Source organism: Marmota monax, unplaced genomic scaffold (assembly GCF_021218885.2).
Source record: "Marmota monax isolate L192 unplaced genomic scaffold, Marmota_monax_Labrador192_F-V1.1 WCK01_AAM20220418_F8-fsc00019, whole genome shotgun sequence".
Taxonomy (NCBI): Eukaryota; Metazoa; Chordata; class Mammalia; order Rodentia; family Sciuridae; genus Marmota; species Marmota monax.
In genome coordinates, this window is record NW_026695242.1 from 19,390,836 (window position 1) to 19,404,978 (window position 14,143).

At 33.5% G+C, this 14,143-nt stretch overlaps 1 protein-coding gene across 1 annotated transcript; it reads right to left on the minus strand.

Annotated features, from left to right (window-relative positions):
- Nucleotides 1–1,960: 1,960 nt before the first annotated feature.
- Nucleotides 1,961–14,143, minus strand: Tfam (transcription factor A, mitochondrial). Its single transcript, XM_046419897.2, has 7 exons — nucleotides 13,881–14,143; nucleotides 13,090–13,208; nucleotides 11,468–11,538; nucleotides 10,961–11,110; nucleotides 10,514–10,609; nucleotides 6,441–6,497; nucleotides 1,961–5,800 (listed from the first exon to the last, which is right to left on the minus strand). The coding sequence occupies exons 1-7, from the start codon at nucleotides 13,979–13,981 to the stop codon at nucleotides 5,654–5,656; spliced, it is 741 nt and encodes a 246-aa protein (XP_046275853.1). The 5' UTR covers nucleotides 13,982–14,143; the 3' UTR covers nucleotides 1,961–5,653.

Here is a 14,143-nt window from a genome sequence, read left to right on the forward strand (position 1 = left end):
CACAAGAAAATTAAGAAATTCACAAATATGTGGAATTTAAACACTACATTCCTAAATAACCAATATGCCAAATAAGACACAAGAGAAACATAAAATACATCAAAATGAGTGAAAATGAAGACAACATACCAAAATATGAGATACAGTTAAGCAATGCTTACCAGATATATATTTCTGCTAATTCCTACAATATAAAAGATCACAAAATATATAACCCTAACTTTATACCTTACACAGCAAAAAAAGCAAACTAAGCCCAAAGCAATTGAATGGAATTAACAGTTAGAAAAGTGAATAAAATAAATAAGAGAAAATCCATGAAATTGGCACACTAAGCTAAAAAAATTTCAAATTAACAGAATCAGAAACAAAAGAGGAAACATGACTACTGGATGTACAGAAGTTAAAAAGGATTATAAAGAAGTACTATGAACATCTTTATGCCAATAAATCAGATAACATATGAAACGGGGAAATTTTAATGATACAATCTGCTGAAGTAATGGTATAGCTGTTAGGAAGGTGGAGAAGGAAGCAAGGTGGAAGAACAGAGACATTACCTTTTTGAAAGTTGAAAATATTTTCTAAAGTGAATAGAATAAGAAAATGAAATCTAAATGTTAAAGTTATACAGGCTATGGAAAATCTAAAAATAAAGCTAAGAAAAATTTAGGAAAGTAATGTTTCAGTGATGAAAATTTTCAATACCTTTGAAGATAGTATACATGAGTAATAAAGGTACATCACAACAAAGAAGACCCGGAGTCAGAAGTGGCTAGATTGTAAGGTTGGAAATGGGAATGGGAGAGCAGGAAATGAGATTTGCCTTTCTTCTGTGACCGTTGTGATCTGTCTTTATAGATTTATTATTAAAGTTTTTAAGTAGAGAATTTAAATATCTCCACGTTTAGAGGAAAAGAAAAGCATCATGAACAGAAGTTCCTAATCTCAGAAGAGAATGCAAACTCCATTTGATGGGGTTTTAACCAGTATATACATGTCTGAATGTCAGGTACTTTTTCCTTTGTTTTGCAGTGCTGAGAGTGAATCCAGGTCCTTGAACATGTGCACATTCTTGGCAAGAGCTCTACCTCTAAGTACAACTCTAGCCCTTGAGTGTAATGTAGAAGTTCTTCAGATTTTTTTTTACAGATTTTGGAATGTGTGTGAGTGTGTGTGTGTGTATGTGTGTGTGTGTGTGTGTGTGTGTGTGTGTGAAGTGGGACCCAATTCTACAAAACTTCATTTTTATTTCATACATACCTTTGTACATATAGCCTGAAGGTAATTTTATACAGTATTTTAGTTCGCCTGTTTCAACTATCACACAGTACTAGGTAGACTATTTTTCATTTGTGGTATCATGTCAGTGCTGTTTCAGATTTTAGAGCATACTGGATTAGAGGATATTTGGGGTTCCCAAAATTCATTTCTAATATTGTATTCCCAGAAGGAATTTACAACTTCATCTCAAAAAAATCCATATATATTCATATATTTCTTTTTCTTAGACATCACATATATAAATCAGAAACCATTATACAAGGCTGACTTATATGATATTTAGGGTGATTTTAAATCTCTCTGGAATCCTTTTTGGGGGTTAATTTAAATATTTAGCTCCTTAGCCAACAAACATTCTGAAACATAACAAAAGAATGGTTGTTTTATATCAAATATATAACCAGGGCTTTAACTATCAAAAGTACCTCACTTGTGAACAATGTGAGAGACTGATGATCCTTGCTTTGTGAAGTTTTACTTTCAGTTTGGAAAGTTTTACAAATTTAAAGTAATATATTCATTTCCTTATTCTTTCTAGAAGCTTAATTTAAAAAAAAAAAAAAAAAAAAGGTTGGTACTGGATACTATGAAGGAAGGAGAGTGGCTGGGAGAACAGGAAAAGTAAATCCTTACAGTAAACATCGGTACAACCAAGAGAAATGATGAATGTTATCACTTAATGATATAAAAACAATATTTTAATATAAACTGGTGGTGATAAATTTTAGGTATAGCAAATGTGAGGAAAAAAATCAAAATTTTCTTGTTTCATTAAATCCACTCATAGTATAGTAATACCAGTTTTTAAATTCAGAAATCTAAATACAAACATTCAGAGTTAACTATAAAAAATAATATACACCTTGTTTTTTTTTTAAAAAAAGGGGCATTTCCCCTAAAGTAGTTAGCCAAAAGCAAGAGCAAAATTACATGATTAAAACTGGCTGAAATTGCATACATTATTCAATAAACATCAGGGAAAAAAAAACCTTCTCTCCCCTCATAAAAATTATTCAAAACACACTGCCATTCCAATGAACAAATGTATAAAAATCCAATTTATACAAAAGCATAAACATTGCTTCACTTTATTCTTCATCATCTTTCCTTTCTAGCACTCATTAGCTCCTACAGCATCTACTTTGTTGGGCCAAATTAAGAAATCTAAAAAGTGCTGGGCGCAGTGGTGCACACCTGTAATCCCAGTGGCTTCGAAGGCTGAGACAGGAGGATCTCAAGTTCAAACCCAGCCTCAGCAACTTAGTGAGACTTTGTCTCAAAATAAAAAGGGCTCAGAATGTGGCTCACTGTTTAAGCACCCCTGGGTTCACTACTTTGTACCAAAAAAAGAAAAGTGGAAAAAAGTAAGACTTTGTATGAATAGTCACTGGTTATTGATGCTGAGTTATTGTTTATAAAAACTTATATATGGACGCCATGTGGTATATGGCATCCAGTCTTCCACATGTACTTACATTTATTAAGAAAGGCTAGGAAATAAGATTATTATATTATTTAAGGTATTAACAATGACCTTCTTTTACAAATAAAACCTGATTTATAAAGTGGCTTGTTCCAGTTATTTTCATTGTTCTACACCTTTTTTTCCATTATAAACTATAAGTACTTGAGAAATTACAAAACACCTAACTTCCCAATAAATTTTGGAAGGTTTAATTTAAATGAATATAAAATAATTTATGAATTTAAATGGTAAGAGCTCAGGGGAAAGTTTCCTGCAGATTAATTACAAATGTTTTTATGTTACATTTATCCTGTAGATTTTACATAACTCATTTCTCTATTTCTCTTATTCTATAAAATTCACACTGACTCCCTGAGCTCATATGAAGCACAGAACAATGACTTACAATTTTCATTCTCCTAAGGATGGTATCTAATTAGTACTATTCTAGATGCCACAGAAATTAGGGCTCAATTCTCTCCTAGAAATCTACTTGAGAAAGACTGATAAAGCACTAGCATACCTTGTCCTCTTTCCTCTTACCTCTAAACTACTCTGGCCTCAAATCCATGGAAGCTATTTTAGTAATGGCAGACTTTGTCCTATATTCAAATCCATAGGGAAAAGTTTGCAAATATCCATTTTTATACATTGAAACCTTATTTCCTCTGAAACTATATTTTAACCTTTAGTTCCTATCTTTGTCAAATTCAGTATGTAAACAAGTTATTTTTGTGACATTTTACTTATTTTCCATTCGTAATAAAAAAAAAATCTCCAAAGTTACTGAACCTGGGGGCACATACATACCTATAATCCCACCAATTCAGGAGGCTGACGCAGGAATATCATAAGTTTAATGCCAGCCTGGGCAACTTAGTAAGATACTGCCTCAACAATAAAAAGTAAAAACGGCTGAGGATATAGCTCAGTGGTTGAGTGCCTATGGGTTCAATCACCAGTGAAGCAACCAAAACCAAAACCAAAGCTAAAATCAATCTTCAAACTCTGGAAACCTAGAATCTACAATTCTTAAGGATTTTGAATAATATATAAAGTACATATAAATTCTGACTTAGCCTATGTCTTTGAACTGATCTTGAAAGACGAATTATTGGGGCTGGGGATGTGGCTCAAGCGGTAGCGCGCTCGCCTGGTGTGCCTGCGGCCCGGGTTCGATCCTCAGCACCACATACAAACAAAGATGTTGTGTCCGCCAAAAAAAAACTAAAATAAATAAATAAATATTTAAAAAAAAAAAAAAAAAAAAAAAAAGAAAGACGAATTATTCTGCCCAAAGAGGTGGTGATTTTGAAATTGTTTGCATGACCTGCCTAATAAAATAAAGAAATATTAAGTAACAATAATTCCCAACTACAGTGAGGTTTCTGTGATATTGCTTGCTAGAAACTTTCAAGGTACATTTTATTGAGCCATAGCACATAATTTAAGAAACTCTTATTTCACATAAAATGGATCTTTTTCATTATACTGCAACATAATTTGAGACTGAAGATTACTTTCCTTGCTAACACAGAGGAGCAATTGTTTAGCTTCAATAGCTTATGTAGCTTTTTCTCTTAAGATGAGTGACAATTCTAAAACAAGAACATCTGAAGCAGCTGAAAAAAAAAAATCCTAACGTAATAATACATGTGAACTTTAGTCACACCGCACTATGCTATAAACCATGAGTTGGCAAATTTTATCCATAAAGGGCCAGACAGTACATAGGATTTCCACACTACAGTCTTGGTAGCAACCATTAACTTTGTCATGGTAGCACAAAAAAAGTCATACATAATAAGGAGATGAACATGGGTGTGTTGCAATAAAACAGTGGACATTAAATTTCATATTAATTCACATTCATAGTCTTCTTTTTTAAAAAACATTTAAAATATAAATAAAATTATTAATTCACAGACCATGAAAAGCAGGTAGGGGACTAGATTTGAATCATATACCATAGTTGGCTATCTTTTATAAAAATCTTTATATTTATGCAAAATGCTTCAAATTCCTGACATTGGAGACTTGAATTTTTTAGATTTCTTATTTAAAAATCTGACCACAGACAAGTTTGTGAGTGTGTATATGTGTGAATAAATATATTAACATGAAAGAGAAAAAATAATTCAGAAAAAATAAAATTCCCTACTTACAGAAACAAAAACTGTAAAATCAATGTTTCATTTTAAAATACATAATCCACAAACATATAAAATGAAAAATTATAATTTTTATTCTATGCGATATAAAATAATATGCATAGATTTGAGACATAATTTCTTAGTTTTTACTTTAGGTAAAAGAAACACAATGAAAAAAAGGTTTATAAATCTCTCAGTCCCTTTATAAAAATTTACTGTTGAAACCAACTGTTACTTACATGTACAACCACCAACTCTGAATAAAATATGAATTATAGCTAGGAATTGGAATTTACCTAGAAGAGCTCTAGCTGCTTTTTAAAAAATGCATAATTACATCATAGAACACTGTGTCATCTATAATATGTCCCAAATTTGAAAAGAAACTCCTGCTTCCATATAAGGAAACAATACTTTTTCCATAATTGTCTTCCAGTATTAAAAAACTTCATAGACTGATTTACCTTTATTAAAGGTAAAATGATGCACTGCTACATTTGTATGGATTATCTTGATTCTCAGTAGTTCTTAAACACAAAATAAAATTTTGTGTGAACTTTCATCTGTTTAGGTTTTCAAAATACTAATACAAAATGTATTCAACTAGCAGAAGTCCATGGGCTAAAGAAAAAGGAATAGAATATAAAATGTTCACCAACTTTATCCTTTCTAGTTTTACACAGCTTCAGGTTATTGAGACCTAATTGGTTGGTTGTGCCTAATCACCACGAACATAGCCCCATCTTTTATCTTAATACTCCCCAATGCCATCTTTTGTTTGGTTCTTCATTTTGCGACGTATAAGATCACTTCGTCCAACTTCAATCATTTGTTCTTCCCAAGATTTCATTTCGTTATCATAACGAATTTTATCATCTTTAGCAAGTTGAATATATACCTGAAAAAAAGGAAAATTGTTAAAATAATTTATTTAAAAATGAGCTATTAATTTCTGGACTATTTCCATATATACATAGAAATTGAACTGGGCACAGAGCCTATAATCCCAGAGACTTGGGAGTCTGAGGCAGGAGGACTGCAAATTCAAGCCCAGCATCAGCAACTTAGCAAGGCCCAAAGCAACTTAATGAGACTCAATCCTCAGCTACACCCGCCTCACCCCACCCCTGAAAAGAAATTCTTTCACTATTCTATATGTAAAAAGGGGAAATGCAGAAGGAATGTTTTCATGAGATGTTAGATGAGTAAAAGGTTGAGAAAACTTTTACAAGTGTTAATGAAGTTACTAAAATTTTGGGGATTGAGGTATGAAAGGTGGTAAAAGCAGGGTAGGACAACCATTGATTAATAGTGGATAATCTTAAGATTACAAGTAACCCTGTTTCAAATACCAATTGTATTTGTAGTCAAAAACTACCAAGAAAAAAAGCTAAATTTGGTTTAATAATATGAAAATAAGTTTAAAATACTATTATTAGCAATATTGGGCTGCTTTTATGTGAATGAAGTCTTGACCTAATATATGTTCTCACAGATATTCTAATTAGACCCTGGAGACTAAAAACCATAATACTTACTTGCTTTTGAGAACTAGGCAGGTTTTTCCAAGTTTCATTTACATATTTCAGCTTTGCCTAAAAAACAATATATATTTAAATAGCAAAATATGGAGACACTTCAGTGACGAAAGAAAAATCTATTCATTCCAACAACAAAAACTCAGGTATCAATAATTATAGACAAAGCTATACCAGTTAACTTTTGTTTCTAAACAAAAACTAACAACTATTAAAATTTTCAAAAATGAATGGAATGAGGGTACTGTCTTTTTTTATTCAAAAATATTAATATCCAGGTATAACCTACATCTGTCATGGGCTAACTTTAAAGACTTGTTTTTATTTCTTCCCAGTAGATTTATGTTTTATTCTAAAATTTGTGCCTATATGGTTAGGTATAGTCACAGGAAGAATACAAGTACTTAGCTGAACTTAATTATGTGATCTAGAAAAAGTAATTTTACTTCCCTTAGCCTTGGTTCTCCATCTATAAAAATTAAAGGAATAGAAAGACACTTACTTTTGTTCCCTCCTGCAACCCATTAAACTAAATTTTTAAACATAAAAATTTATGAACAAAATTTACAAAAGTTGACAAATGCAAAATTTTGGAACTGAAAAGCAGATGGAGAAGTGCTAACTGGCTTAACTGACCCAAGAAACTTGGCTGCTAAGGGCAATGGGAAAAACCTACACCAAACCTGATTTTTTTTTTTTTTTAAGAGAGAAAGAGAGAGGGAGAGGGAGAGGGAGAGGGAGAGGGAGAGAGAGAGAGAGAGAGAGAGAGAGAGAGAGAGAGAGAATTTTTTTTTAATATTTATTTATTTTTTTTTAGTTCTCGGCATACACAACATCTTTGTATGTGGTGCTGAGGATCGAACCCGGGCCGCACGCATGCCAGGCGAGCACGCTACCGCTTGAGCCACATCCCCAGCCCCCCAACCTGATTTATAATGCAGAATTCCAAACAATTTGACAATTTGAGGACTGATTGAAACACTGTTTAAAAAGAGGCTAAATCCTCACATCATGGCAGAATCTAGGGTATTCATTCTCGAGAGTAAAATACAGTTACTCTGTGAAAACAAGGTATAGTTAAAAACAATAGCACCATGCAAAAACCAGAGATTGAGCAGGTGATGTAGCTCAGTAGAAAAGTGCTTTTCTAGCATGTGAGATCCTAGGTTTAATACCCTGCACTCATAAAACATACAAATACACATTTAAAAAGAGAAAGATAGATTAAGTGAAAATGTATACAGTATCCCAAGAGGGACAAAAAGAAAAAAAAAAAGGCTAAAGGAAAACACAGTATAGATTCTCTGTTTTCTTAACAGAGAATCAATTCAGAAGAAATTCAAAAAACAAATGTTAGCGAGAGTCAGAACAAAGAAAAAGGGAGAAAAAAAAAGGCAGATCATACTCCAAGGACCAACAATCAAAATGGTTTTACATTTCTTAAAAGCAATACAACAAAATAGAAAAGAAAGGAGCAATACTTCTGAAAAATTTGAAGGACTGTGATTCACAAACAGAAATCCATGCCCAATCTAACATACATATATGAGGACAATGATATTTTTTACACATGTAAAACTTGAAAAATTAATCTCTCATGCACCCTTACTGGGGAAAATGTTATACTTGAAGCAGAATAAATTAAGAAGACAACAATAGAAACAAATGCACCACAAGGATGATGATAATAAAGGAAGAGCCCAGGATGTTAGCTGTATGAGTCATAGAAAACAACATTTGAACTGAAATAAACCAGAGGCTTCAGACTGAAACTGACTAAGTGTACTGAAAGCTAGTGAACACTGAAGTGTTTGGGGGCTGAATTATTGACAATTACCCCTCAAAATATGCAAACAAAACTGAAAGAGAGGAAAAGAAAAGATATAATCAAGTAACTTAAGGGGAAATAAGTTTTGCAAGAAAGAAGAAATAATTTTAGCATATGGTACAGCTGAGCTGTGACTAGGACTCACATAATGATATAAATACACTTAATACTTGACTATATTACTATATTGGGAGGTGGAGAAAATGGAAATATGTGAAGAGTGGAATCAGATTTAAGTGTTTATCTGAGATAATGGAAGTAATGCTTAAAGTATAAGATAAATACTGTTTATAACTGAAAAAATTCAAGAACCTATGATAGATATTAAGGATGTATTTTTTTTTTTTAATTCACATGACCAGGATCATCCCTGGACTGTTAAGATTGAATAGACCAATCCTTCTGTTTTTATTAAGTATTCCACATATTTTTTTTTAAAGAGAGAGAGAGAGAGAATTTTTTTTAATGTTTAGTTTTCGGCGGACACAACATCTGTTTGTAAGTGGTGCTGAGGATCGAACCTGGGCCGCACGCATGCCACGCGAGCATGCTACCGCTTGAGCCACATCCCCAGCCGGATATTAAGGATGTTATTGAGAGATATGGAGTTAAGGATCAGCTAAAACAGTGGAATGTTCTTGTGGAGTAAAGAATGTAAAAGGGCAGTGAAAACTGCTTTTTTATATCAAACCTAAAAGAATATTTTGACTCTATGAGGATATATAACCAATATTTTTTAAATAAATAAAAATGATATAGTCAAGTTATATTTCAATTTCCAGGGATAAGGCCCAGGAATTAATTTTCCTAGGTGAGACCAAGGCATAGTCAGAATTGAGAAGCACTAATTTGGAAGGACTGTCCAGCATAGAATGGTCCAGTATAGAAAAGATAATAAAATTACAGAACAAGTTCAGAAGATCTATATTCAAAAAAATAAGTGTTATGGAGACAGAGATATTGATAAGAAAACTATGGAGATACTGATAAGAAAACCAAACCCAAGGTAGGTTAATGACTGAGCCAAGTTCCAATTAAAAAAATAGATAAGCTAGTATTTCAGTCATGTAGAGCCATAGAAATTCAATTTAAAATCCCAAAGGAAATAATTAAGTCAAAGTATACAGCCAGGAAAGACTGAGCAACATATATACATTATTTAAGCATATGATAAACATAGGTAGAGTACCAAAACTTTCATTTCCAATGGACAAGGATTATGGATCTTAACATTAACTTTTTATAATGCCATATTATATAAGGAAAAATACAATTGCCCCTTTGGAGCTCCTAAGAAGGAAAAAATGAAAAGACTAAGCCCCAGCAGTGACTGACAAGCTGGTTTTTTTTTTTTTTTGACACATTCATATGATGACATTCGCATGTATAACACATTCCTATGGGCATAACCAAAATTTTATTAAAGGATGTAACATGAAGCAATAGGTTATACTTAATTCCAAGAATAAAACATTATAGCTCTACTCTCATTCTTTCCAGTGTTCATAAAACAGTTGAGAACCGTTGGGCTAGAAAAGTCTCCACAAGAACATTAACAACTCTATAAATATGAAAATTCTGCTTTTTAAATTTAAAAAGTTGGCAAGGTGTGAATGTATTGGCAACTACATTTTCAGGTTAACTATATGTGGTAAGAAAAAAGATTTTTCTTTTCTTTCTCCCTGTTCCCTACTCCCAAGCACTGGGACTGAACTCAGGGCAATGCATGACAGACAAGCACTCTATTACCACTGAGCTACCCACAGCTTCAAAGATTTTTCTTTAAGAGATTCAGTAAAGAGGACCTTTTCAAAAGAGCTTAACTAAGGGGCTGGAATTGTACCTCAGTGGTAGAATGCTTGCCTAGCAAGAGTGAGGCACTGGATTAGATCCTCAGCACCACATAAAAATAATAAATAAATAATATTTTATATATATATATATATAATATTATATATATATTTATATATTATATATAATATAATATATATTATATATCTATAATAGCTTAATTGTGCCAGTGTGGTGGCACATGGAAAAAAAAAAAAAAAAAGGACTGGCTATGTGGCTCAGTAGTAAAGCACCCCTGGGTTCAATCCCTAGTATGGGAAAAAAGTAAAAATAAGAAAAGCTTAATTTCTGTAACTTACTAATTCCCTTTACCACCTGATATGATACCCTTGAATTTCCTAAGTAATTTTTAAATTAAAATAAAAATCTAAGAAAAAAATGCAGTTCAGTTTACCTGTGATGAACCATCCTTAACTTCTTGGAAGCTTTCAGATACAAAAATGTTATAAGCTGAGCGAGGTCTTTTTGGTTTTCCAAGCATTGTTAACTCCTGAATAAAAAATAGAGGGGAGGGTCAGGTATAAGTTTTAACCTCTATAAGACTTAATTTTACTTATAGAAACCATTCATTACTACATATTATAATTAAAATGTCATAGTTTTATATAAAGTATGTGATTATTACATCTTGTCAGAATTTGTTGATGGCACTACATTTTAAAAATTGTAATAGATTTTATGAATTATTTTCCAAACATATTTCCTTTACATTTTATTTTCATGGTCTCTATAGACTGAATAACTGAGCATATAAATACGAAACCTTTTTAAAGGATATAACAATCCCAGTTACATGCATTTCAACTTTTTTTCAAAAGAAGAGTATTTCAGTGATACTCACTCTTTTTTTTATTAAAGCTTTCTTTTTTAAACGTTTTTGCATGATTTCTTTTTCCAAAGATATCATTTGACTTGGAGTTAGCTGTTCCTGAATTCTGTTTATCTCTTCTTTGTATGCTTGCCAGTCTGCCTTATAAGCATCTTCATACATCTATAAGTTTAAAAAAAAAAAAGTCAACAAACTATTGTTGGCAAATTCAACATAGCACATCTGCCAGAGAAAGAAAACTACATGACTTCAGATGAAGACAGACTGAATAGTGGGAGAATAATGTGTTCTGAGATGTCTTTTTCATATACTTGCTAAACAAGGTAAGAGCATATTGCCAATCATTTACCTTCATTCCTATACATCGATACTCTCATCGTTTATGTATATCAGAAGGTATAAAGTGCCTTTGTTGATAGTGTTTAAAAAAATGTGGGCCATCTGGTCCTCTAAATAACATGACAATTGTTCCCAGTTGTAGAATAAATGGCCAACAATGTTGAAAACCTATGTGCTTACTTTTTTCTGTGATTCAGGAAGTTCCCTCCAAAGCTCAGCAATTCTTCTAATTAGTTCTGATATTTTCATATCTATGAATTGGAATAAAATGAAATAAGATGTCACAGTTTTATATCTCAGGATTTCTTTCTTTCTTTTGGTATTGGAGATTGAACCCAGGAGCTCACAAGCTACTACTGAGCTATACCTTCAGTCCTTTTGTTTTTGTAATTTTATTTTGAGACAGGGTCTCATTAAATTATCCAAACTGGCCTCAAACTTGCATTCCTCCTCCCTTAGCCTCCCTAGCACTTGGGATTACAGGTATGAGCCACTATACCTGGTTCTTGGGATAAATTTCTAGACTTCTAGGAAAATAGACTCTTTTAGCACTAAAAATCAACTTATATTTCAGACACATCTATACCATACTTAATAACAAGATTTAACTTTTCTTATCCAACAAATTTAATGTAAATAATCTAAAACTTTATATGACATTAATGTCTGTTCTTTAAAACTAAATAGATTTGGGCTGAGGCTGTAACTCAGTGACAGAGAGCTTGCCTAGCATGTGTGAAGCACTGGGTTTGATTCTTAGCACCACATAAAAATAAACAAATAAAGGCATTCTGTCCATCTACAACTACAAAAAATAAAATAAAACAAAAACCTAAATAAGACTTTAAAAATAAAGAACAGATCAACAAAAACAGTCCTTAAAAACTGACTACTTTCAAGTAGCTGGGTAATCAACTGCTTCAAGTGTTTTACTTTCATTATATTTCAAGTCTTTCAGGAATTACTAAGTTCATAAAACCTGATCAAAACACAAAATATAGTCTTAATTCATATAACACATCTTGTACTTCAATTACATAAATATCATTTGAAAGAAAAGTATTCTAAAATTAATACATGATTCTTCATTTCCATCCTTGTCTTAACTGGAATGATGAGGAGCAACTGAATTAATAACTACCTGTTAGTCTCAAGTCTATAATGTGAACATTTGTTATTATTGTTCTTCTGATTTTCACAGGTGACCTTTTGAGGTACTGAATGTAAAAGGGCTTTAAAAATCATAAGCAAAAATTAGTTATTATTAATTTAGCCTATAACTTTATAAAACCCCAAATGATACACACTATAGCTTTTCTAAGGAGTTAACAGATCTCCTATTTGGGTATCTTTTTTTCAGGAACTCAGAATTGAAAATATTTTTGAAATTTGCAATAATTTGCATACAGCTTTACAAATTACAGAACAGTTCTATATAAGTTATTTCACTGCAACTGTATGAATACCCTAAAGAAGAATAAGCAGACAACTAAGCAAGAGATAACCTGATTTGTCTGTGACCATGTAAGCCAACCACAACAGGCCCCAAGCTGAGTTTTTGCATCCTCTTGTTTGGGTGTTTTCCACACTACAGGTTATTTTAAAAACATTTTTCATTAGTTCCCTTTTATATTTAAAGCATTTCTATTTGATATAAAATTACATTTCCTATTTTACAGATCCAATAAAATAATTGTTCCAGTAGTCACTAAATGCTTTGGTAGTACAAATCCAGGTTTGCAATTTAACTCTTAGTGGCCTTTTTATTACATAATAAGAATACAAGCCCCCAAATTCCTTACCTGGGTTCTGAGCTTTAAATATGGGTAGCTGTTCTTTAGAAAATCGAAGGTATGAACTCATAGGTTTCTTAGGATAACTACCCAAGGTGGATGAAAACCACTTCGGAAAATACACGAAACTACACATAAGTAAAAGAAAATAAATAACCATGTCAGGTATTTAATTGCCAATATTCATAGGTACATGAGCACAGATTCCAAATAAGATGTCATCGAGAAGCTATATATCAGACACCTTCAACAACAATGCTACTGACTTCTTTATCTGTTGGGGTTCTTTGTGGTATTCAAGATTAAATCCATGGCCTTGTGCAGACAGGACGAGAGGTGCACCACCAAACAAACTACACCCCTATCCCTAAGAAATGATTAGAAACCCTGCTCTAGACAAGGGGAAGAGCCCTGAGGGCTTAAGTCTGAAAGCTGCTACCTTGTAGAATGGAGAGAGCATCTATACTCCAGCTCCTGGACTCACCTTCCCCCTGCCTAGATGCTGGCGAGAGATTCTGGGGGACAGGTGCTTTATCAGAGGACAGGTGCTCTAAGGTTGGCCGACAGGTCAGAGTGGGAGGAGTGGGGGAAGGGGCAGGGAGGGGAGCAGGAAGCAAGGTACGAGGTACTGAAGATATAAGGCTTAGTCGCAAAGCCACAGTAGATATGGCAAGGTCGAGACTGAATCACAGGGCCAGCTTGGCTCTGGCCTCCAAAGAGAGGCAGAAAGTGGAGGACAGTGTTTAATTTCCAGCCCCGAGACGTTCTGGGCCCCGCCAAGTGCGGGAGCGCGGTCTTACCTGAAGGGTGAGCGCAGACGATTTCCACAGCCGGAGCACAACTCCATTCCAGACTTTCCCAGGTCCCTCAGCACGCCCCACACTCCCCGGAGCAGCGCCATGGCGGCGGTGATGGCCGACAAGGCAGTGGCCGGGCCCAAATCCCGGAGGACCCTCCTCAGAAAAATCTAACGGCCTCAACAATGACAACTCGCTGCGAGTGGCCCGACTGGATTTGTTATCATGCCCGCCACTCGCGAGGCACTATGGGAAGTCAGTGAACA

Excerpts from the sequence above, each read along its gene's own strand:
- Tfam (XM_046419897.2), bottom strand. The coding sequence starts at position 13,981 with ATGGCGCTGCTCCGGGGAGTGTGGGGCGTGCTGAGGGACCTGGGAAAG. Across the intron at positions 6,498-10,513 it reads TTAAGGATGGTTCATCACAG|GCAAAGCTGAAATATGTAAA; the intron begins GTAAACTGAACT and ends ATTGTTTTTTAG. Across the intron at positions 5,801-6,440 it reads TGCCTAGTTCTCAAAAGCAA|GTATATATTCAACTTGCTAA; the intron begins GTAAGTATTATG and ends CCTTTTTTTCAG.